Source organism: Scyliorhinus canicula, chromosome 3 (genome assembly GCF_902713615.1).
Source record: "Scyliorhinus canicula chromosome 3, sScyCan1.1, whole genome shotgun sequence".
In the NCBI taxonomy this organism is placed as follows: Eukaryota; Metazoa; Chordata; class Chondrichthyes; order Carcharhiniformes; family Scyliorhinidae; genus Scyliorhinus; species Scyliorhinus canicula.
The window spans coordinates 165,988,067-166,012,435 of record NC_052148.1 but is presented as its reverse complement, the minus strand read 5'-3'; the positions used below and the strand labels follow the sequence as shown (position 1 = coordinate 166,012,435).

The window sequence follows — 24,369 nt, the reverse complement described above, 5'->3', positions numbered from 1 at the left end:
CAGTGTTTGCTATTCCCGACCTAATTCACTTGATGAAGGAGCAGCACTTCGAAAGCTTGTGATTTCAAATAAACCTGTTGAACTTTAACCTGGTGCTGTGAGACTTCTTACTGTGCCTACCTACTCCCAGTAAGAAGTCTGACAACACCAGGTTAAAGTCCAACATGTTTGTTTCAAACACTAGCTTTCGGAGCACCGCTCCTTCCTCAGGTGAATGAGCAGTGCTCACTTACTGTGCTCACCCCAGTCCAACGCCGGCATCTCCACAGCATACCTAATTCCCGCCACTGTTTGCGCGATTTAACGGATATGAAACAGAGTCCGGTGTCGAACGCATTTAGTAGGTTGTTTCCCGGCACTTGCAGCACCGAGAATGACCCCACTGTCAAACGGGACTCTGCTTCATTTCGGGGCCTCGGTGAGGAACGTCCCGCTCGGGCTGCACTCAGTTCCATTTCCTGCACCAACGAGCTCCGCTCACTCCAGACACCCACCCTAGCCTCTGGACGTGCCCAACACATCTATAATCGGGGCATCCATCCCCCCAGCACCCCCCCCACACCCCATCTCATAAGGGCAGGACAACCCCAATCCCGATCCCTGGTGCAGGCAAAATACCACCTGGAACCCTGGCAGTGCCCCAGACAGCCTAGCAGTGCCACCTGGGCACTCTGGCACTGTCAGGCTGGCAGAGGTACTATTGCCAGCATGCCAGGGTGCCCAGGTGAAATCAGGGATGCCAGGGTACCACCCTGCCCAGAGTCCGACCACCCAGGGGCTCCCGATCACCTGGGAGACCCCACCCAAGTGCTGGTACGCTTGGTTTAAGTTTGCTTACCAACGCTCACTCGGGATCTCCAAAGCATGGGTCTTAGATCCCACGCCTTGGGTAACTCCGATGAGTGCATATTCAAGCGTGCCTTACTGCACAATTTGATATGCAAATTTAGGTTCCACCCAATGTGGGTGGGATCCAGATCGCGACGTCCTGCAAGATCCCGATAGATCTCACGAGGCGTAAAGCCACGTTGCGTCCCAGGCCGGGAGCAACATGGCCGTTGGATCACGCCTGTTATCTCCTCGCTCTTTCTGACCTACCCTTCGCAAATTGCTCCTGACATACTATTTCTGTTTTGCAAAAATTAGCCAGCACATGAAAAAATGACGCAAAGGTTTATTTCATAGTATTTTGTATTTCCTGTCTCAAGAAAATAAAAGGCTTGTAACTAACATAAGAAACACAAAATTATTACACCAAACCAGCATCTGTAGACATGTCAGAGATAGTTGACTTTTTTCCTGAAGAAACTGGGAATCATTTTGACCAGGCTTAATTTTATAACAAAAGCGACAACTTTAATAGCAAATCACAGATTCTGGTGCAGATACTCAGTCGCAAGTACGAGACTCCTTGTCTGAATAGCTTGTTTTCCTACCGCACACATGCAAACTGGTGCCTAGCCAAAAATAATTTAACCTATTTCCTTTCAACATTGATAATCACAGAACCATCCATTTTACTTCTAAGTTAATACACACGACAGTGTGTTCAACTCCAAAATTACAGCTTTATTTTTGACCTTGATATTTAACCTTGGCTTTAGACAGTTTTAGATAGCTTTCAAATGCAGCCCCTCACCTTCTATTGCCAATGGGGGAAGCCAAGCGGTCACCTGACCCTCAGGAACCTTTCTTTCATCGCTAGAATGTAGTAATAATTTCAACTTCAGCTTATAAAAACATCCCTTATTAAATCTTGCACCTTATGAGGTGACAGTTGCACATTTTTGCAATTACTTTCATTTTCAGGCTAGTTTATCTGGTGCTGATTCTGAACATTTTCAAAGTCCCATAAATGGGAAATAATATTTCAAGCTTATTGACAGAGGGAGGGAAGCCTACCGTTTTTCATTATGTTTTATGGTTCACTTCAGCTGCCGGAGAATGAACTACAAATGATATTTGAACATTCTTGCTGGCATCATAAATGTGCCTTTGATATTGTCAAGACTTCTTATTGTGGTGCGGGTCACCAACCCCGAGCTCTACATTTAATTCTGACTTAACTGAAGTCTAATGGTTGCATTTGGGCTAGGCTAGTTAGATTCACTGGTTTCTGCACTGCGGAGGTTCCCAAAAAACCATCAACAATTTGCTTTAATGCAGAAAACACTTAACCCATTCACTGGCCATTTTCGTACTATTATCAGATTTCCAAATTAAAATCAAATTAAGTTCACCATTATTTTCTTATTTATCACCAAAATATATTTTTTTCCAGAAGTTTCATTCTGCTCCTTTATGATACTGTAGGGCGGGATTTACTCGGCGGGAAATTCCCGTCCCAATCCGGTTCACGGGTTTCCTGGTGATGAGGGGTGCAGTGAGCGGGAATTTCCATTGACAACAGTGGGACCGGTAGATTCTGCTGGTGGGCCGCCTCCGTGGCCGAAAGAAACGCTGCGGGGTGGTCAGTAAATCCCACCTGCAGTCTCTTAGTGTAAAAACACTGTCGTTTAGTGGAGGTTGCAGTTGGAGTTGAAAAGTAACTATCAAACAGCAACACAAAGGACTTTTTTGTAAATACATATTCCAATGTTCTTACATTGTAATATATACAATGTCCTCAGAGATGGAGAATCGTCGTAAAGCACATTTTATGTGATTAACACAGATTCTATCCCAAAGATAGTGATGTTAGCAACCTGAGGCAGCAAGTTACACTTTGCTGGCATGTAACAGCCTGTTGCAATTTAGGTGGCTCATGCGCAGGTCCCAGTATTTTTGCCCTATTCGCGAAGACTTTTCGCGCTCTAATCTGACAGCCCGGCAGAGTGAGCGAAGGTTAATCGGGGATGTTGAGGACGGCGTTGAAGAGAATATGTATTGTTTGGGTCGTTGCTCAGTTTTGTATGTGGGTTAACTTTGTGGGGGATGGTGGGTGGAATTTTCTTCTCTGTGTTTGTTGGGGATTGGGATTTTTTGCATATGTATGTTTGAGCGGGAGGAGGGAGATCAGTGGGGGTTAGGATGCTTGGCATCATGGGTGGGGGTTACCAGCCTAGCTGGGCGGGCCAGCTCACGGAAGTGCAGTGGAGAGGTGGGGGGCGGGGAGCAGGTGATAAGTTTGTTGAGGGGAGTTAGGATTGTAATTTTGTTGTGGGGGGGGGGTTACTGATCTGCTGAAAGGGGAGGGACTGGCGCTTGGAGACAAATTGCTTTTCTCGCCGGCTCGGTGTCCACAAACCCGGTGGTGGTGGCGGCTATGGGAGTGGAGGGAGCGTTGGTGTGGACTCCAATTTGTGACAATCACCGATTTGTGCCGGGGAGGTTGGATGGGGGGTTTCGGAGGTGGCAGAGAGCAGGTATTGAGAGGATGGGGGATCTGTTTATCAATGGGAGCTTTCCTTGTTTGCAGGATTTGGAGGAGGGGTTTGAATTGCTGGGTGGGAATGAGTTTTGCTATCTGCATGAGAGACTTTGCACAAAGGCAGGTTTCGGCCTTTTTGCTTCAACCGCCGCAGGGAATAGAGGGCGAGGTATCTAAAACGGGCGGTGGAGGGGAAGGTCTCGGAAATTTATAAAGAGCTTATGGAGTGGGAGGGAACCCAGATCGGGGAGGTGAAGCACAAGTGGGAAGATGAGCTGGGTAAGGAGCTAGAGGCAGGTCTATGGGAGGATGCTCTGAGTAGAGTCAACTCGTCTGATACAATTCAAAGTAGTTCACTGGGCACACATGACAGTGGCCCGGATGGGCATGTTTTTTGGGGTAGAGGACAGGTGTGTGAGGAGTGCAGGAGGGCCCGCAAATCATATCCAAATGTTTTGGGCTTGTCCGAAGCTTAGAGGATTCTGGTAGGGATTTGCCGATGTCATGTCTACGGTGCTAAAACGAGTCCATGGTGGCAATCTTTGGAGTGTCGGAAGACTCGGGAGTCCAGGGCGAGAGAGGCTGATGTTTTGGCCTTTGCCTCCTTGTTAGCCCGGAGACGGATTCTATTAGCGTGGAGGGACTCGGAGCCCCCGAAATCGGAGGTATGTGTTAGTGACATGGCTGGGATTCTGAAGCTGGAGAAAATTAAGTTCGCCCTAAGAGGATCGATGTTAGGGTTCGTCCAGAGGTGGCAGTCATTTATCAACTTCTTCGGGGAAAATATAAGGTGGCAGAGTGGAGTTAGTATAGTTTAGTTTAGGTGGGATCAGCGAAAGGAGATGGAGGGACTGGGGATTTGTGTGTGCAAGCCATGTTGGCTGGGTATTGTTGTCGGTTGGGAGGGTGTTACGTACTGAATTATGTTTACATTTTTATTTGAATCTTATGTTGTTATAAAACCATAAATGCCTTAATAAAATATTCGTTAAAAAACAAATCTATGTATCAAAAATATGCACAGGGTAAGCGGTTAGGGCTCATTCCATAAAAGAAAACAGCTTCTCATGAAAATGCTAACAAGCGTTGAGCTTAGAGGGAATCTCATGGCGACACCATGTATTTGTGGGTATATAGTATCATTAAACTGAATTTGATTGCCCAAGTTGCTAAGTTCAGTGAATACAGATTAAGAAAATGGTGGCACATCGATATTGCCGTGACACAGCGACGTGGCACAAATGTTGATGGCTTCCTTCAGGGGTACATCGTAAATGTACTTGCAATGTTGAACAAGCATATAGACCAGATGTTGCAATCAATATGCGGTCATGTATAGTATTTGCAAAAGTGTAAAAATCCTTCACTGTATATTTGGAGAACTGACTGGCTGTAGTAATTCACTCAACCATGTGGCCAATTCAATCTGCACAACACCAGTTGTTGATAAGAAAGGGCGGAATGGGACATCATTTTTATTTGTCTTTGGCTGCCCATACATGTGTGGAATAGTGAGCCATATGGATGGATTTATCACATAATTTTGCAAGGCATTTTGTTGCTCTATCACAAGTATAAAGAATGTTTTTGTAGCTTGTTAGTGAGCAAGGCTTTGTGGGCATGGTTGGTGGCAAATCCAATCGATACAAATTTGGACCTATCATTAAGAACGACGTGTGTTTCGTCAACTTAACTGCACTTGTTTAGTGCTTACTTAATGCTTACTCCAGTCCCTTTGTCAGGCTTGCAAATTTGTGTGTCTGGGGTGACCCTGAGACCTCGCAACGTCATCAGACATTGGCGTTGCATGTGAAAATTGAACAAGTCATCAGGTATTGCGTAATTCCTTTCAACCTATTAACTACCTCTTTCACAGTGATTTCAGAGCACTTAAAACTTTGAAAACAACGCAAGACTTGGATAGTAGATTACGAGCATACGAATTAGGAACAGGATTGGGCCACTCAACCCTTCGAACCTGCTCCGCCATTCAATAAAATCATGGCTTATCCGATTGTAACCTCCACTCCAAATTCCTGCCTGCCTCCAATAACCTTTCACTCCCTCGTTTGTCAAGAATCTATCTACCTGTGCCTGAAAAATATTCAAAGATTCTGATTTTGAGGAAGAGAGTTCCAGAGACACGCCACCCTCTGAGTGGAAAAGAAAATTTGTTATCTCTCTCCTGAAACCCCTTAAAGTTAAACAGCAGCCCTTATTACTGGACTCTCCTGCATTGGTGGAATATTATGGCATAGTGAGGGCGGGGGCGTAAAATGTGGTGAGCCTTTCAAAACTCCATTGACTTCAAAGGGAACGGACGATCCTGTCAGCGAGACAGACCATAAAATTCCAGCCTTCCTCTCTGCATCAAAACTTCAACACTCCTCATGATTCTTATATGTTTCAATCAAGTGGCCTCTTAATCTTCTAAACTCCAGGGGAGACTGATCGAGCCTGTCCTTTCCTCAGATGACAAGCCGCTCAATCCCGATATTGGTTTAGTAAACATTCTCTGAACTGCTTCTAATGCATTTACATCCTTCCTTAAATAAGACCAATCGTGTACACAGTACTCCAGGTGTGTTTACAACAATGCCCCGTATAACTGAAGCATAACCTCTCCACTTTCATATTCAGTTCCCCTTACAATAAATTATAACATTCTATTAGCTTTTCTAATTACTAACCTTGTAATTCATGCCCCAAGACACACAGATCCTTCAGTATCTCAGAGCTCTGCAATCTCTCACCATTTAGATACTCTGCTTCGATATTTTTCATGCTAAAATAGGCAATTTCCCACTTTCCCACATTATACTCCATTTACCATATCTTTGCCCACTCACTTAACCTATCGCTATCCCTAAGCAGCCTCCTTATGCCCTCTTCACATCTTTCTATCCTGCTTATCTTCGTGTCATCAGCAAATTTAGCAACCATCCCTTCAATCCCTTCATCCAAATCATTTATATGAACCGTAAAGAGTTGAGGCCCCAGCACACCACTCGTTACATCTTGCCAACCAGAAAAAGACCCACTTAAGCCTCCCTGCTGTTTCTTGCTAGCCAGCCATTCTATCCATGCCAATATGTTACTCCCTCCACCATGAGCTTTCATTTTTCACAATAACCTTTGATGTTATGATTCTCAAAACTGGTGACTATCTCCAGAAAATGTTTATTTAATAAGCGAACACTCTTGTCAGTCAAATATTTCTTTGCCAAAGTTCTGGTGAAGTTCCTTGGGACATTTTGCCATGTTAAAGGTGCTTTACAAAAACAAGTTGTTGTTATATCAAGTGAATTGTGATCCGCATGTATTTTTCATTAAAAAAATTCTTCAATTAAAATAAACTGTCGACTATAAATAATGGGAATTTAGTTTTTCCTTTAACGTGAAAAATTTGCTTTGGGCTTCATATCTGCTTTGTTCTGGTAGAATTTAATTATCTTTTCTCACAAGTTCCATTATTTTATAAAGTACAGCTGACTTTAAAGTAAAGGAAGCAAAGAGACCTGAGTTTAATTATAAAGCAAGCGACCCACATTATTATTTTAATGAAACTGCAGGAGGGTAATAACTGACTTGTTATGGAGAGGATGAGGTTTCTCGTAAATGTGCTTCAGTAACTGTATCAGCTGATGACATGGCTTTACTTTCTTTGTGTTTCAGTGTAGAAACATGGGCCTGAAATAATCAGCCCTCTGATGCTGTCAGTGTTTCTATATAGGAAATTAACTAAGAACAGTTTGAGTTGTTCAAAATACAAGCTGAACAGGAGCTGGCCTACGTTCAAGGGCCAAGAACTCCATGCTATTCCCACTGAACAGGTTCATAATTTACTTTAACAACATGGGTGTGAATCTTCATTTGAGCCCAGGGCTTCATTAGCCAAGTGTGTCAGGAATTTGGCTACATGCTCGACTTGTGACTTCTCAAATTTCGGTCCATTATTTGCTCATAACTCATCTTAAAGACACAAATTAAAGACATCAACCTAAAATTCTGCCCATCCGCTGCATAACTGTGGGTGGGGTAAGGGGCAGTACACAAGTTGTAATGCAGTTCTGCTGGAACACTGTTTTGTGGCGTGAAACAGTAGAAGAATTAGAGTTGACCAAAAGCAAAGTCAAAATGATATGTTTTAAGGAAGTCTTTTAAGGTAGGTTCCTCATTTAAGGAGTCTCTGTGGAGGGGGTTCTTTTTATTTAATGGGGTTTCCGGGGGGGGGGGGGGGGGGTGGTTTTGATATTTAGAGGGTTTCTGCGGGGTTGAGTCATTCCCATATTGGGGTGGGGAGGGGGTGGGGGAAGAGCAGACCCAGAAAGTATGGGGGAAGGGGGCAGGATTGCACTGCCGGGGTGGGGTTGGGGGGGTGGGGGTGAATTGCCATGCAGGGTGGCCAACCGTGGGATCTCGCTATCGGGCTCCTCTCTGAACGATAACTCACAAGGAACTACAGGTTCGCTTGAATCTGCCCTCCCAGACATATCTTGTATTCATCCTTCAAGCAGCACCCGCAATCTCTTAGCCATGCTTTTGGCACCTCCACACACAACTTCCCTTCACAGTTGAATGATTGTGAAGTGGTCAGTGAGAAATTGACAGCACTTAACTCCATTTGAAGTGGTTCCAGAGGTGTCAATCAAAGCTTGATGTTGATAAACATTGCCGTTAGAGCACTTAAGAGTTAGTCAACCGTGAAGAAAGTTGAATGGAACAATGCTGACAGCTGTGTATGTGGAAGCTGTCAATCACAGCCTCGTAAAATCAATATCAAAGAGAAATGAATGAGTGGCTTGCAGATGAGGTGGTTTAAACATACCTGCCTGGTTTTCTCTTTCCAAAAATTGACAGGTGGTGCTTCCTGTGTCTGAGCCAACAGGTGTATTCGCCAGGTAAATGATAAACTAATTTTTTCACTGCTTCTGACTGGACTGCTCTCTAGTTTCTTGACAGGGGTCTCTCTTTTTGGGGGGGGTGCTTCCTGACTGGGATCACTTTTCTGGGGCTTTGTGGGGTGTTTCTTTATTTAAGGGGTCTCTGGGGTGGGTCTCCTTATTTAGGGGGTCTCTGGTGGGGGCAGTGGGGGGTATAGTGTGGTGGGGATGGGTGGGCAGGTCTTGCATTGTGTGTGGGGGAGGGTGGCGCTCAAATGGACTCTGGAGGCAACTCCCTTAAGTAATTATCCCCTTGGCCCACCGCAACATCCACCGGCTCAGGGCCCTAATTGTCAAGACCAGTAGTAATTCTCGACTACGTGATTCCTGGCCCAGAGGACCGGAGAATCATGCGGGCCCAGAGAATATGGTGCCCAGCCCGTTCAGTAGATGCAAATAGGTCTTAATGACCAATTTGCATCCTCCTGCTGGGCGGGGGCGGGGCGGGGGGAGGGGGGTGTACTGAACCTTGTTCCTGCCACTAGTGGGGGCAGAGCATCCGAAAGACGCCGATCACATTTTCCTTCACAACGCTGGATTCTCCGCTACCGGCAGCAGAGAAATTTGCCCATTATTTCTTGATGAACAACTGGGGAATATTCAGCCTAATTCACACCTTGATGAAATCTATGAGTCAGATGAAACAAAGGTCGTTGTAGAATGGAGGGTGATGGAAGAAAATGTCAGGAAGTTCCACCTTGTACGGATGTCAATCAACTTTTAATGAAATTGTAGAAATGTGCAGCTTTCAGGTGTGTGATTTGTGAGATTGTGATATTGCCAGCAGCAATGAAAAGCTAACAATCAATCAATCAGAAGTCACCTATAATAATGAATAGTTGATGCTTATCAAGCACCTGGGAAACCCTTGTCCATGATAAATGTCAGCAAGTTCGATAAACCAGCTGTGGGCTAGACACTTGTAGAAAATGCTGAACAGGATAAGATATGATTTACAAGTGCACCCTCCAAGTGATGTCTAAGGTGGAACTTGCTTTGATTTGTGAATCTCCAGTTGGTCTGAGTTGGTCTCTCTGTTTTCTTTTAAAATGATATCTTTTCTTATTTCGCTAGCAGTCTTCAATCCTTATTCTGTGTAAGGAATGATGCTATCTCTCGATAGCCAACCATGTGTTATTCTTGGTTAGCAAACAGGAATTTTGACTCCACGGAGCAAAGTGAGAGAAAACCTATGAAAACCTTGGGATATTTGAGGATATTCAAGATTTCCAAAACAGCCCAGTTTGGATAAAGGAGATTTCTACGTCTAGCTGCAATGTAGCATGTCAATCCTTCAATTTGCAAAAAAAAAAAACAAAGACTTAATTATTTTATTTAATACAGAAGAAGCACTTCAATTAGAATGAACAAGTGACCTCCGAAATTATTTTGAGTGCAGGGGTAAAGTGATTTACAAAGTTGGAAAACAACCTAATGAGAAACCATTTTTGTTGAACCGATTCTTGAAAAAAATATTCCAAGTAATATTAGTAACTGGGGCTGATTTTTAAAAAATCATTGACTAACTCACATTTGCATGTTCGTTGTAATATTCGTCTACCAATATTTTTATACCTGGCTTTCTTGCACTACTTAATATCCATTTATCCAATAAACACATTTTGAAACTCTTTGCCTTTTACTTTAAACACTTGAAAAATTCACAGGTGGGTTTTGTTAAGATCTTTTCCCCTCATTAGCTTAATCTGCCTTAAACGTTCAGCATTCTAAATAGAAAAAGCAAAGGTTTAATGCCAAGGATTACAGCTGTCTCAATGCATTAACAATTCCAGATTGGCTCAGCAAAAACAATTCCAGTGCACTATGTCATGCTGGGATGCTGCTTTTACATCACTACAGAATAAACCTAGTATTTACGATCAATAAAGTATATGCCTGGCTAGGTATAATGGACTTAATGTGAAACATCTTCCAAGACTACCTTTGTTCTTTAATGACTAAATACCAATGTGGAAAAAAGGCAACATTTTGAAATCAAAGTTGAGACTTACCGGGTTCCCCATTCCTACCTCTTCTGCCTCGCTTTCCTGGCGGGCCTACAGCAACAAGACAAAGGTTAAGTTAGATGTTGCTCACTAAACAAATATACTGAACAATAGTAAGTAAGTAAGCAATCCTGTCCCACTCTTTCTCATCAGTCAATGTTTTAATATGACATCATCCACAGTGTGAAGATCACAGTCGGCACTTTAATAGTTCTTGGGTACAATGTGCCCGGAGATGTTGAATTCTACAAACTTAGTGATCACGAATACAGAAATGTCTCACCAGAATTGCCTGAAGAATTGTAATTTATATTGCTCATGGATTTAGTTACATATTTTCATGGAATATTGGGAAAAGATCACAACCCTTCTCAGATACCTGCAATTTCTCAAACTTAATTTGTTGCATCGACTTTGCCTCACTTCTCTCAGAACAAGGCTGTTCCTCGCAACTAATAGCAAAATAATAATGTTGTCCAAGGAAGAAGTTAACAATGGTACACAATTTGGATTTAATAAGTAACTTTGCTCCACACATCTTCTAACACTACGCAGGGCAACGTCCATTATGTATTTTTATTGATAGCACCCATCCCCTGAAAAATAATGGAAATTGGTAGACCATTGGTAGCCCTCAAATGATGGTCCTGGACATAGAGTGCAGCATTACCTTGGCTTTGGGAAAAAGACAAGCACAAACAAAGGAACAATTACGTAATTTGCTTCTCCAAAAAAGTGGCAGAAATACAAATAACACTAGCTAATACAAACTTCAGGGCTGTAAAAGGTATAGTCAGACCCCATTTGTAGTATTGTGAGCAGTTTTGGACTCTGTATCTAAGGGAGGATGTGCTGGTCTTGGAAAGGGTCCAGAGGAGGTTCACAAGAATGATCCCTGGACTGTAAAGTTTGTTATATGAGGAGCTTTGGGTCTCTGCTCTTTGGAATTTAGAAGGATGAGGGGGGTTCTTATTGAAACTTACAGAATCATGCGAGGCCTAGATAGTGTTGATGTGGAGAGGATGTTTCCACTAGTATAAAACACTAGAACTCCAGAGGGCACAATCTCAGACTAAAGGGATAATCCTTCAAAACAGAGATGAGGAGGAATTTCTTCAGTCACAGGGTGGTGAATCTGTGGAACTCTTTGCTGCAGAAGGCTGTGGAGGCCAAATCTTTAAGACAGAGATAGATAAGTTCTTGATTAATAAGGGGATCAGGGGTTATGAGGAGAAGACAGGAGAATGGGGATGAGAAAAATATGAGCCGTGATTGAATGGCGGAGCAGACTCGATGGGCCAGGTGGCCTAATTATGCTCCAATGTCTTCTGGTCTACACTGGTCCACAATATGCCGTTCTCTATTCACGTAGAACAGGTCAGGAATCAGGGGAGGGATTCTGTGGGATTTGGCGGGGCGGGAAACTCCGGTGCGAAGGAGTGGCATGAAGCACTCCGGCATCGGGCTGCCCCAAAGGTGAGGAATCCTCCGCACCTTCAGGGGCTAGGCCGGCCCGGAGTGGTTTGCGCCGCGCCAGCCGCCGCGGAAGGTGCTTGGCGCCACGCCAACCGGCGCCGAAGGGCCTCCACCGGTCGGCGCGAGTTGGCAGGGTGTGCTGGCGTAATCCCAGCGCATGCGCAGGGAGGCTTCATCTGCGCGTCGGCCATTGCGGAGGTCCACGGCAGCCGACGTAAAGGAATAGAGTGCTCCCATGGCACAGGCCCGCCCGTGGATCGGTGGGCCCCGATCGCAGACCAGGCCACCGTGGGGGCACCTCCCGGGGCCAGTTCGCCCCGCGCCCAGCCGAGGACCCCGGAGGTCGCCCGCACAGCCAGGTCCCGCCATTAAGTACCTGTTGTAATTTACGCCGGCAGGACCAGCCTAAAATCGCGGGCCGGATAATCGCCAGGGGGAACTGCTGCTAGCGGCTGCCAACCGATGCGGCGTAATGCCGTCCCCGCCAAATCCCCGGCGCTGGAGAATTCCGCAGCCGGTGGGGCGGGATTCACGCCGCCCCCGGCGATTCTCCGACTCGGCGTAGGGTTGGAGAATCCCGCCCCATATTCCACAGCACCTTTCACCTCCAAATTTCACAAGTATGATTATCATCGACAAGGCGCCATGAATCCTCTCTCCTTCGAGTCACAATACTCTGATGGTGTAGTTTTACAGAGTTCATTTTCAACCAACCAACCATCAATACATAATTAATCTAGTCCTCTGGTACAAAGGATGAGCTTTTTTACATGCCTGAGCTCTTTGTACCACTTTTAGGATTCAGTCACTTTTAACTCGCTCATACATTGCTTCGTCAAGAACTTCTGGAATTCTCTTGTCCATTTTGCTGCCGAACAGAAAACCGACTTTTTTTGCAGAGAGCTTTGCTGGTTTCACTTCACACAAATTCATTGAGTTCCTCTTTCTGTCTTGTCCGCATTCTCTTTGTGTCTGCATCTGTGTTCAGATCCACTTCTTGCTTCAGCTCTCCTAATTGTCTGTCACTCTTCTTTGTGTCTGGCCATACAGCTTCTATATCTTAACTCCCTTTGTGTTGGTGCAGCTTCCAGATCAAAAGTTATCTGGTCATAGAGACCATTATTCAGGAAAATGACGCACTATCAATTATGCAAAGATGAGTGTAGAATGTAATCGAGGCTTCATTACACAGAGATATGTGGCCTCCTACAGCAGCTGACAAAATGGCGGCTGTACTGGGAGCACACATATTTATACACTGCCTACTGGGCGGAGCCAGCAGGCAGGGATCTACCCCCGTACCTGTAGTAAAGGGGCCTTACCGTAAAGCACCTATAACAACATCCTCTATATACAATATATACATCAGTGGTGACTACCACAGAAAATTATAGTCCTTTACAATTCATGCAATCTCATAAATATTCTTGAAAACAATTACAGGTTCCACACACACTGTAAAGAAATGTACAGCTTTCCTTATTGTATTGCTTCTGAGTCAAATATTGCTACAACTGTCACAATGGGGTTCAATAGACAAGTGATTAGGTGTTTAAAACCAAGAAAGGGGTGGACTAGAACCAGGGTCAAATATGAGAGAATGTAAAACACACAAGGATAAAATGCATGGAGAAAACAATTTAGCATGACAGATGAGGAGCAAAGAAATTCAATCTAATGACAAATGGGGAAAAGACTAAAATAAAGGCAGGGGATAATACAGGAAACAATAATGGGAAAAGGAGCAGTGTTAAGTACAAGTTGTTCTGTAAAACTGAGAATATTTATTGCAATGCAGAGTGTGGGAAATGTATTGGCGGACCTGGAAGCAATTATTTTACAGGAAGATCTAGACTTAATGGCATCAACAGAAGCTAAGCATGAATGGAAAATAAACATATGGGAATTATAATATATTAATAAGGGTAGAAAATAGGTGGAGACAGAGTGACAATATTTGTAACAGTGAGAATATGAGATAGTTGGTGAGGTCTAGGAAGGGCGGTAGGGTACCAGACCAAACCCTGTTTCTGGACACTGGGATCAGGGCGCCCATTCAAAATGACAGCCTGATACCAGTAATTGCTGGGAAGCCAGCATATTCACCGCTATGCATAATTTTGCATAGCAAAGGTCTGTAAATTCCATTATGCGATGGTTCTAGCGCCAAAGCGACACAGTTCCGATTCTCCGCTGGCGGCCACCCTATACATATTCCAATGGTTTTAGATTGCCATGGTTAATTAGAGCGATTAGGAATCAATTTTATAGAAGGCAGTGGATGGAATCATCCCAGAAATTGGCAACATCCAATGTTGGGTGGCAAAAGCGGACCCGACGATGTCAATGGCAGGCTTTTCTGCTGTATTGTGCAGCACATAGTGCAAAAATTGTGCGGGCAATGATTTTATGTCGGATTTTACGTTTATTGGCATCTGACTGTTCCACCCCGTCATCACCTCAGTGCTTCAGTTAGCCGAGCAACATAATTAAAGGTTACCCCTGCACGCAACTAGCACACTTCAGGTCAAAAGAAGCTACTAGGAAGACATGGCTTCCAAACCTAGGAAGCATACAACCCCGAAGATCACCAACGCCTCCCTCGAGAGCTTGCTGGAAGCAGTGGATGCTGACCACGATGTTATGCTCCCACCCTCTGGACGAAGACACTCATAATAGGTGACCAATCCAACATGGGCAGAACTGGCCACTGGTTAGCACTGCTGCCTCACAGCACCAGGGACCTAGGTTTGATTGTCTGTATGGAGTTTGCACATTCTCTTTATGTCTGTGTGGGTTTCCTCTGGATGCTCTAGTTTCCTCTCACAGTCCAAAGATGTTCAGGTTAGATGGATTGGCCATGATAAAAATTGCCCCTTCGGGTCGGGTGAAGGAATAAGGCGGGGGATTGGGCCTAGGTAGGATGGCCTTTCTCAAGGTCGGTGCAGACTTGATGGGCTGAATGGCCTCCTTCTGCATTGTAGGGATTCTATGAGATGGTTGCAGCGGTGGTCAGTGCCATCACCCTTCAGAAGAGGTCAGCTATTCAGTGACGCAAGAGGATGAATGATCTTGTCCATTCTGCCAGGTGATGTTACTCTTTTCAGCACTCTCAACTCACATACCCATCACACATGCACAGAGATCACACTCAATGCCAGCTCAAGGGACATCACCATGAACTCTCTCACACACATCTTCATCTTCCCTGCAGGTCAAGTCCTCATCACCTCCCTGCTCCCATTTACCATCCACACATACCAGGCATCCTTATCATCTGCCAAGGCACATGTCCTGTTTACACTCTCTCCATGCAGGCCAAGCTGGTACACAAGAAAAGGGAGAGATCCTTGACAGATGCACACCTTTTGGATCTAGTCATACATCATGCTGTTCTGACATAATGCCACCTTGTGTTAAAAACCCCGTTGATGTTACCTGTGAGAGTGTCACAATACTCCCAAGGATAACTTGAAACACTGTTTTTTATTGGTGTGCATTTGTTTAGAATTATGTGAGGAACCAGTTCAGTCATTGTGTAAACAATTAATAAAGAATATTAATGAAAAGAAAAGAAAAAATCACAACAAAAGACTAATATAGGCTAAGACGCTTAACGTATGTGAATAACTAAGCACACTGTTTTATGTGAAGTTATCTCTTGTTCCAAAAATATGCCTATATTCTCTGAACTCACTGACACTCCCTCTTTCCCAAACAACATCCAATTTTAGTAACTCTATAGCTCAAATCCAGTTAATGGTTGACACACAATACCGCTTCGGTGACCACATCTAGGAAATCATCTCTTCCTGGTTCAGCGAAAGCATAAAATTGCATCTGTTAGGAGAGAGTCTCTGTTTTCTGCTGAAGCTCTAAATGTTAGCTAGAACTGGCCTCCATGGCTTGGAACACAAATGGAACTGGTATGCCTACTTGTTTGATGGAAAACTATCCACCCTCCCCAATGAGGGAGGCAACAATTATACTGTTCACTCCCTTTGATCTGCCCCTCTGTGAATTCTGCTGTCTACCTCATTCAAATTCCTTGCCTTTAGAAGTTACCATTTGCATAGCCTCCCTGATCTCTGGTAAACATTGGCCTGGTTTCTCACACTAGCAGAGAATTGGGATTGGAGTTAGGAGCGGCTCCCAGGTGTGAACCTCTCTCTTTCACCATGCAAATGTATGCATGGTGGAGAGCTCGCCGGATTCCGTTGGAATCCTGGTACCCCTCTTTGATGCAAACCACAATGCTTATAAGTAGTCTTTCTGTGATTGACAGCTCCTCACCACAACAAAAGGAGCTAAGTGCTTTCTGCTGTGAATTATCCGCTTTTGATGTGACGAGGAGCTGTCAAACATAGCAGAAAATCCTGGCCAGTATCTATGAGGACTATAAGAATAATGCTGAAAAGACTAAAAAGAAATACGACAAAATAAAGGGTTAAAAGCAAGAGGCAGTATGAGAAAAAAATAAAGGGGAATGGGAGTGTGTTTTACAAGCATATCGTCACATTTATTAAAAGTCAGATAGCAGCCCTGCAAGGAAAATGTTGATGATTTGTAATTGCCCAAAAGATTTTGGAAGCATTTCACAGGCACTTTCCATTAGTTTTTACTGAAGAGAGGGATATTGGAATAGAGGTAAATCTGACATAGTTCTAAGCGAGCGGAATGACATTATGGTGGAAAAAAAAGGAAAGATTTAGCTAACCCAAGGAAAGACAAAGTATCAGAACCAAAGGAAATAAATCCTAGCATCCTTAGAAAAATGAGAAACAAAATTGCCATGGATCTAGAAATTATATTTTGGGGACCTATTGACTGTGCATGTTTGCTGGAGGACCAAATTAGGGTCAATGTCGTACCCATTTTTAAAAAAAAGGTAACAGAATGAATCCAGGGCCGGGATTCTCCCCTACCCGGCGGGGCGGGGGGTCCCGGCATGATGGAGTGGTGTGAACCAAGCTGGGGCCGAAGGGATTTCGCCGGCCGGCGGAAGTCCACGCATGCAACGGAGTGTCAGCGGCTGCTGACACCATCCCCACGCATGTACAGGGGAGGGGGTCACTTCCGTAAGAGTGCCCTCACGGCACAGGCCCGCCCGCTGATCGTGGGCCAGGCCACTGTGGGGGCACCCCCCGGGGCCAGATCACTCCACGCCCCCCCCAGAACCCGCCCGCGCCGCCTGTTCCCGCCAGTAAGGTAGGTGGTTTCATCCACGTCGGCGGGACCGGCATGACAGCGGCGGGACTTCGGCCCATCGCGGGCCGGAGAATCGCTGGCGGGGCCCACCGCGATTCCCGCCCCCGCCAAATCTCTGGTGCCGGAGACTTCGGGACAGGGCGGGGGCGAGATTGACGCCGGCCCCTGGCGATTCTCTGACCCGGTGGGGGGTCGGAGAATCCCGCGCCTGGTCTCTACAGACCAATTATCTTAAAATCTGTGGCAGGGAAATTTTGGAGTCTTTCATTCAGGACTAAATTACCACATGCTTAAAAATTGAGAAAATAATACTGGCTAGCATGGAATTAGAAAAGGATACATGCTTGACAAATGGCATTTGTCTTTGAGGATGCAACAGATATTGCTCCCAGTGCAAAAACGTTTAGGTAGCATTGCAATCCATTCACAGTCAGCATGCAGTCACGATGTGCATCTTCTCCATAAAATGTGTATGGAAGAGCGTACTCATAAAAAGCATATGCTACACAAAATATACAATAAATTTCTAAGTGAACGTAATCTTAATTGTACAATGGTTTCATACAATATACACGTGAATATATGTCTAACTTTACCATATTAGAATATGGTGATTTACCGGTACTAACTTATGCACATTCTCCCCCTGTCTGCGTGGGTTACCTCCGGGTGCTCTGGTTTCCTCCCACAAGTCCCGAAAGACGTGCTGTTATGTAATCTGGACATTTTTAATTCTTCCTCAGTGTCCCCGAACAGGTGCCTGAGTGTGGCGACTAGGGGATTTTCACGGTAATTTAATTGCAGTGTTAATGTAAGCATATTTGTAATTATAAATATTATTATTATCAGAGAAAAGGGGCTTCATGCTATTAGAACAAAATGTCTTTTTGTTGCCCTTCATGTTTTGTCTTTAGCTAGATTTTTTTCTTGCACTCCCTCCTAATCTTTCTAATTGCTATTTGTTTAGTTTTCCTAAATTCTTTCTTTTATCCTGAATTTCTTTTTCACTGTTGCTCTAGCTTGAAGTAATCTTTTCTCTGGAATCTCAATGCATTATTTTTCCTTCCTAGAATGCTCTTAGTTTATGTTCTTTTCACCTCCACTTTAAATATTCCCTTTTGCTGATCGATGGTTCTATCAGGCATGGTCTCTTTCTATCTCTCTGTACAGTGCTATTTTTCCAGAGAAATATACTTATATTATATTTCCTTCTTCTTTTTTCCTGTTCTGCTGTTATACTGAATTGGATTGTGGTTGGGAAATTGGCACCAAGCTGGCAAGGATCTTTCTTTTCCGCAAGTGAATAAAAATTATACACCCTCGACTGGGAAAGTAAAATGAATTAAATCAAGCTGGTGGTTAACTGTAAATATAAAGGCTGAGAGATTACAATCTGAAGTGTTCTAGTCATCGCTGTTGTGAACTGAATTTGCTGTCTTTGGGCGGAATTCTCCCATGGCCCCACCGGCGGGTTCGATGGCAGCAGGTGGTGCTGGCGGGGACAATTCAGCGGGAGTACAAAAATTGCTTTTACACCAGCATAAATTTCCCGCGGGATTTTTTTTTACATAGAATTTACAGTGCAGAAGGAGGCCATTCGGCCCATCGAGTCTGCACCGGCTCTTGGAAAGAGCACCCTACCCAAGGTTAACACCTCCACCCTGTCCCCATAACTCAGTACCCCACCCAACACTAAGGGCAATTTTGGACACTAAGGGCAATTTATCATGGCCAATCCACCTCACCTGCACATCTTTGGACTGTGGGAGGAAACCGGAGCACCCGGAGGAAACCCACGCACACACGGGGAGGATGTGCAGACTCCACACAGACAGCGACCCAAGCCGGAATCAAACCTGGGACCCTGGAGCTGTGAAGCTATTGTGCTATCCACAATGCTACCGTGCTGCCGGATGTTCTGCTGTTACTCGCTATGATGGATCAGAAAATCCATTGGAGGCCGGTGTGAAATCGATATGCATCCTGCGGGATGCAGAAGAGTGTCTAACTGGAATCATATGCCCACACCTGATCCTCCGTGACACCAGCGGCAAAACATGCCGGTCCAGAACATGTCTGGGACAATGTGACATGCAGGAGTTTGGACTTAACTGAACAATGCCTGGGGCTACCCCTAGAGTTCGGGGTGAAGGCCGTCAGCAAACGTGGATCCTGGAGCACCATAGCAGTAGGTGGGGGGAGCATCAGCAAATGGATCTTCCAAATACTGTGTCATCAAGGAAGTTCATCTTCCAGCCTCAGAGGGTTCCTGGAGACCCATCGTCTTTCTTCAACAATGGACCAGTGATGTTGGGCGTCTTTTCAATCTGGCACCCAGATACAATGGCAGGGTGCCCTCCCCACCACAGAACATGGCGCGAAACCCCTGGGTGCATAATTAATTTGGTCAGGGCTGGAACACACCTGTTCCCGCCCTTGCCACGGGACTTATTCTGCCCTACATTACCATAATATGAACATATAGTGCATGAGTCACAGAAGGTTGGTTTACAAGTGCAACAGGTGATTAAGAAGGCAAATGGAATTTTGTCCTTCATTGCTAGAGGGATGGAGTTTAAGACTAGGGAGGTTATGTTGCATTTGTATAAGGTGTTAGTGCGGCCACACCTGGAGTATTGTGTTCAGTTTTGGTCTCCTTACTTGAGAAAGGACGTACTGGCGCTGGAGGGTGTGCAGAGGAGATTCACTAGGTTAATCCCAGAGCTGAAGGGGTTGGATTATGAGGAGAGGTTGAGTAGACTGGGACTGTACTCGTTGGAATTTAGAAGGATGAGGGGGGATCTTATAGAAACATTTAAAATTATGAAGGGAATAGATAGGATAGATGCGGGCAGGTTGTTTCCACTGGCGGGTGACAGCAGAACTAGGGGGCATAGCCTCAAAATAAGGGGAAGTAGATTTAGAACTGAGTTTAGGAGGAACTTCTTCACCCAAAGGGTTGTGAATCTATGGAATTCCTTGCCCAGTGAAGCAGTTGAGGCTCCTTCATTACATGTTTTTAAGGTAAAGATAGATAGTTTTTTGAAGAATAAAGGGATTAAGGGTTATGGTGTTCGGGCCGGAAAGTGGAGCTGAGTCCACAAAAGATCAGCCATGATCTCATTGAATGGCGGAGCAGGCTCGAGGGGCCAGATGGCCTACTCCTGTTCCTAGTTCTTATGTTCTTATGTTCTTATAACTTTATTCTTCCTTCTCAAAAGCAATTATGGATTGCAATAAATTCTGGCCTAGCCAGCGGTACCCATAGCCCATGAAGTAATTTTAAAAAACAACCCCTTTGCAGTTGGCAGCCTCTGAACCCTGATAACTCACAGAAGTTGAAGCATTTTTTATGACAATAGTGCTAAAGTAAGTTTTAATAATGTAGTAGTAGATGGAACTAATGGATAGAGAAGACTTGCTCATTGACATTTTCCTTGGAGTAAGACGCAGGGGAATTGGGCCAACTCATTTGTTCCTCTGTTGATCCTGAAGAATTCCTGAAGTTAGCTTTATAGAAATTATTTTGGTAGGTTGCCAACGGTGTCTTGGCTGTACTGTAGAGTTCACTTGAATGAGAGGAGATGAAAAATCACTGCTAGTGTAAAATTCTGGCATTTATACCAACAAAACAAATGACCACGGGTCACTAACTGCACAGACAAAACTATGAGCTCTCTTTACCTCCAGGCAAAACCTGATGCTGAGAGAGAACTTTTGAGCACATCACAAATTCATTATATTTGCCAGAATGAGACGCTTAAAATTTAAACACCATCTGCCACTCCAGAAACACCACTTGTATTCAAATCTCCCTCTGCCCTTGGATGCCAATAAAATTCTGGCATAACTAACGACTAGCATTGTTAAAGTGGTGATGCGGAAAATGTAACACCTAACACCACTCTTTACCACCCTATTTGAACACTTTTGCTATTATTTAGTTGAGTCCTTTTACTGTCTGGTGGAAGGTTGGGACAAAAATGGTCAGAGTTCCGGCTTAATTCCCATTGAATTTTCACCACACCCGATTGGAGACTGATTAATTTTGGGGGGGGGGAAATCCTGTTTACTGAAATCCTGTTTGCTTGGGCTAGGTTTGAGATGGAGGGACATAGAATAAACAAGTTTTCTAAGTTTGGCTCCCAGTCACGGTCTCATCGTGATATTTGAGTTCCTACATCTGTTTGTCATTCAAAATTTCACTGCTTAGATGGGAAGGGGTAAAAAAAAACTATTTGATTTTGCCTCCTGAGCCACATATTGTTTGGCTGATGAGAGAGTAACTTTGACTGTCCTTGAGACAGTGCGGAGCAGAAGGTATTGTTTGAGGCAAATGGCTCAGTGTTGCAAGTGGAGACAAACTGTGAGCATTTCTGATGTGTGTGTTGATGCAGGTGTGAGCTCTAATCCATGAGACAGTGATCCTGTCACAATTTTCCAACATTTACACTTTTCCCTCACATTATTTGCTCCAAACAGGACATACTTTCAGTCTTCTCCAAATGGCCCAGAAATATTGTTCACAATCTGTATGGGGGCAAAATTCAACTCCTGCAGTTTGTTTTCTGCCTCAAAAGTGGGGGAGGGGTCCAGAAGCTGAAAGTATTGTGGGGACATCATTATCAACCTACTGACACCCTGATGCCATATTCAGATGCACCTATAAATAGAGAGTACAGGTGGCACGCTGGCACATTGGTTGGCACTGCTGCCTCACGGCGCTGAGGACCCGGGTTCGGTCCCGGCCCCGGGTCACTGTCCTTGTGGAGTTAGGACCTTCTGCCCGTGTCTCACCCCCACAACCAAAAGATTTTGCAGGGTATGTGGATTGGCCATGCTAAATTGCCCCTTAATTGGAAAATAAATTAGGTACTAAAATTTTAAAAGAAATTTTAAAAACAAATGGTGAGTAGGACAGCAACACGAATCAGACACAGTCCTCAAATATGATGCAAATTGGGGTCTTACACCGACTGTAAGATCCTGATGTAAAATGTAAGTAGCATTGGGTGGGGCTCCTGTTCCCACAAAAATACTGCTGGTTGTTGCGTCCTCCCATCCCACCCCAAATTTGGCTTCATCACCTCACCCCTAGGACCAACCAGTGGGCCAATTTGGCATCACAGCTGGCTAGAATTTATAAAGCCCTCAAATCAGGAGTTGCATGAGGATGCCCATTTTGGCTGGAGCTTAAATTTCCATTCAAGCAAGGCCAAATGTGAAAATTGGCTCAGAGGCAGTTCTAAAGGCTTACTGACCACCGCCTCAGCTGTGGATACTTCAACCAAACCAAACTGTCAAGGAAAAAGCAGCGGCCCCAAAAATTTACGTACAAAATTCTGGGTTAGCTGAATGCTAGCCAACTTCACCTTTACATCCACTTTAAGCTGGGTGGAAACTAGCTGGGGAAATGTTCACGAGACCCAGATGTTTAAAATCGACTGCCCCTCCCAGGGCATTTCTGGGTGAAAAATGTAATGTCTCAGCCCTGTCTTCCACCCAGGAGTTAACATCCTTGCTATTATCTAAATTAATGTGACAATTGGAAGATTAAAGGCCCAGTTCCAAGATACGCTTTACATTGGACTGGATTCTGGTCCCCAGCTTGTGTTTCTTGGCCAAGCACCATTCGCTGGTGGTGGGATTCTATTTTCCTACCACTTGTCAATGGGATTTTCCATTGTAACCACTCCACGCCACTGTGAAACCTGTTGGTGGGGGTGCGTTGTCAGTGGGAAAAGTGAATTGCGACGACCGGAGAATTCTGGTCACTGTTAATGTTCTTTCACATATTGGATATAACATTCCCAATAAATGTCCAAGTGTCAGGTTCTGACTGAAAACTGGCATTAAGAGAAACAGCAAGGCTCTCTCTCCAGACCTTTGTCAAAATAAAATGCAGGGGGTAGTGTTTTGCAGCATCATTCTGCTGGAACAGGTCCTCATAAAGCCTGTGAGCACAGCTACACAGAGATTGAGTTGCCCTTCAAAAAGGATGCCCAACCTCAAAGAGAAAGTGAAGACGCCACCCCCCCCTGCCATTATCGGCACTAGGACTTCAGTGCCCTCCCCCCACCACCATCACCGGTCTGGGCTTCAATGCCCCGCAACCCCCAACCACCATCACTGGCATCCCCACATACTGGGAAACCCCCCTGGGGTTCCTTGAAGGCCCCACCCCCTGTCCCTGCTCCTCTGCCCACCTCCTCACCATGAAAACCTCGCTGTGTTAATCTGGAACTTCCAGGTTTGCGTTGCCATGTTGCCACTGTCACGGTATCCTTGCCATGTCTCTAACCACCTTGGGACTACACTGGCCTTTGCTCCCCTGGGGTGATCATCTCGACTGCTGGAGAGCAGTAGTGAATCCCACAGCTGGACAGCCCAGGAAGATATAATGGCATTATATTTATTCAAATCCATGGTAATGAGGGTGTGAACCTAATTACTTCACTGGCGGGTGGTAAGGAAGATCTTTTTCTTACATCTCCCTGCCGCAAATCCCGTTAAAGCCCTCTCGCGAGAGTTAGCAGCCGTAATGGGATTTGCACCCGCATTGAAAGGGAATCAAGCGGGGCAGCAAATTCCCCCCTCCCCAATTGTATCAGCAGAAAACCAAAAATTTAGTTTAGGATTAGGATCAGCCAACCAATCACATTGTGGCAAAAAGGTTGGTTAACTTCAGTCCAAAGGAAAGCCATGCTTAAAACATTTTCAACCGTATCCCTAAAAGTATCTGCAGAAATTTGTACTTCAACGTTTAACATGAGCAGAGACCGAGTGCCTGGTTGATCCACTCCATCATTACTGTTATCATAGAATTTACAATGCAGAAGGAGGCCATTCGGCCTATCGAGTCTGCACCGGTTCTTGGAAAGAGCACCCTACCCAAGGTCCACACCTCCACCCTAGCCCTGTAACCCAGTAACCCCACCCAACACTGAGGGCAATTTTGGACACTAAGGGCAATTTATCATGGCCAATCCACCTAACCTGCACATCTTTGGACTGTGGGAGGAAACCGGAGCACCCGGAGGAAACCCACGCACACACGGGGAGAATGAAAATGAGTGCGTTACCCGCTGAAACACAGCTGGCTGGCAGCATTTGTGAATGAAAATCGCTTATTGTCCCAAGTAGTCTTTCAATGACGTTACTGTGAAAACCCCTGAGTCGCCACATTCCGGCGCCTGTGCAGGGAGGCTGGTACGGGAATTGAACCCGCGCTGCTGGCCTTGGTCTGCTTTACAAGCCAGCTATCCAGCACACTGTGCTAAACCAGCCCCTAAATTAAATTAAAGAAAGTTAGATCTTGAGAGAATGTGCAAGATCTGGACTTTTCCAGGCTACATACTGAAGCAAT

General features: G+C 44.9%; 1 protein-coding gene across 5 annotated transcripts in view; it reads right to left on the bottom strand.

Moving 5' to 3' along the window:
- Positions 1–24,369, bottom strand: part of LOC119963079 (collagen alpha-1(XXV) chain) — an 816,994-nt gene that overhangs the window by 356,936 nt on the left and 435,689 nt on the right. For all 5 annotated transcript variants that reach the window (XM_038791652.1, XM_038791653.1, XM_038791655.1 and 2 more), the window contains exon 3: positions 10,326–10,370. In XM_038791652.1, the coding sequence (XP_038647580.1) occupies positions 10,326–10,370 (45 nt within the window). The remainder of the gene's footprint in view (positions 1–10,325; positions 10,371–24,369) is intronic.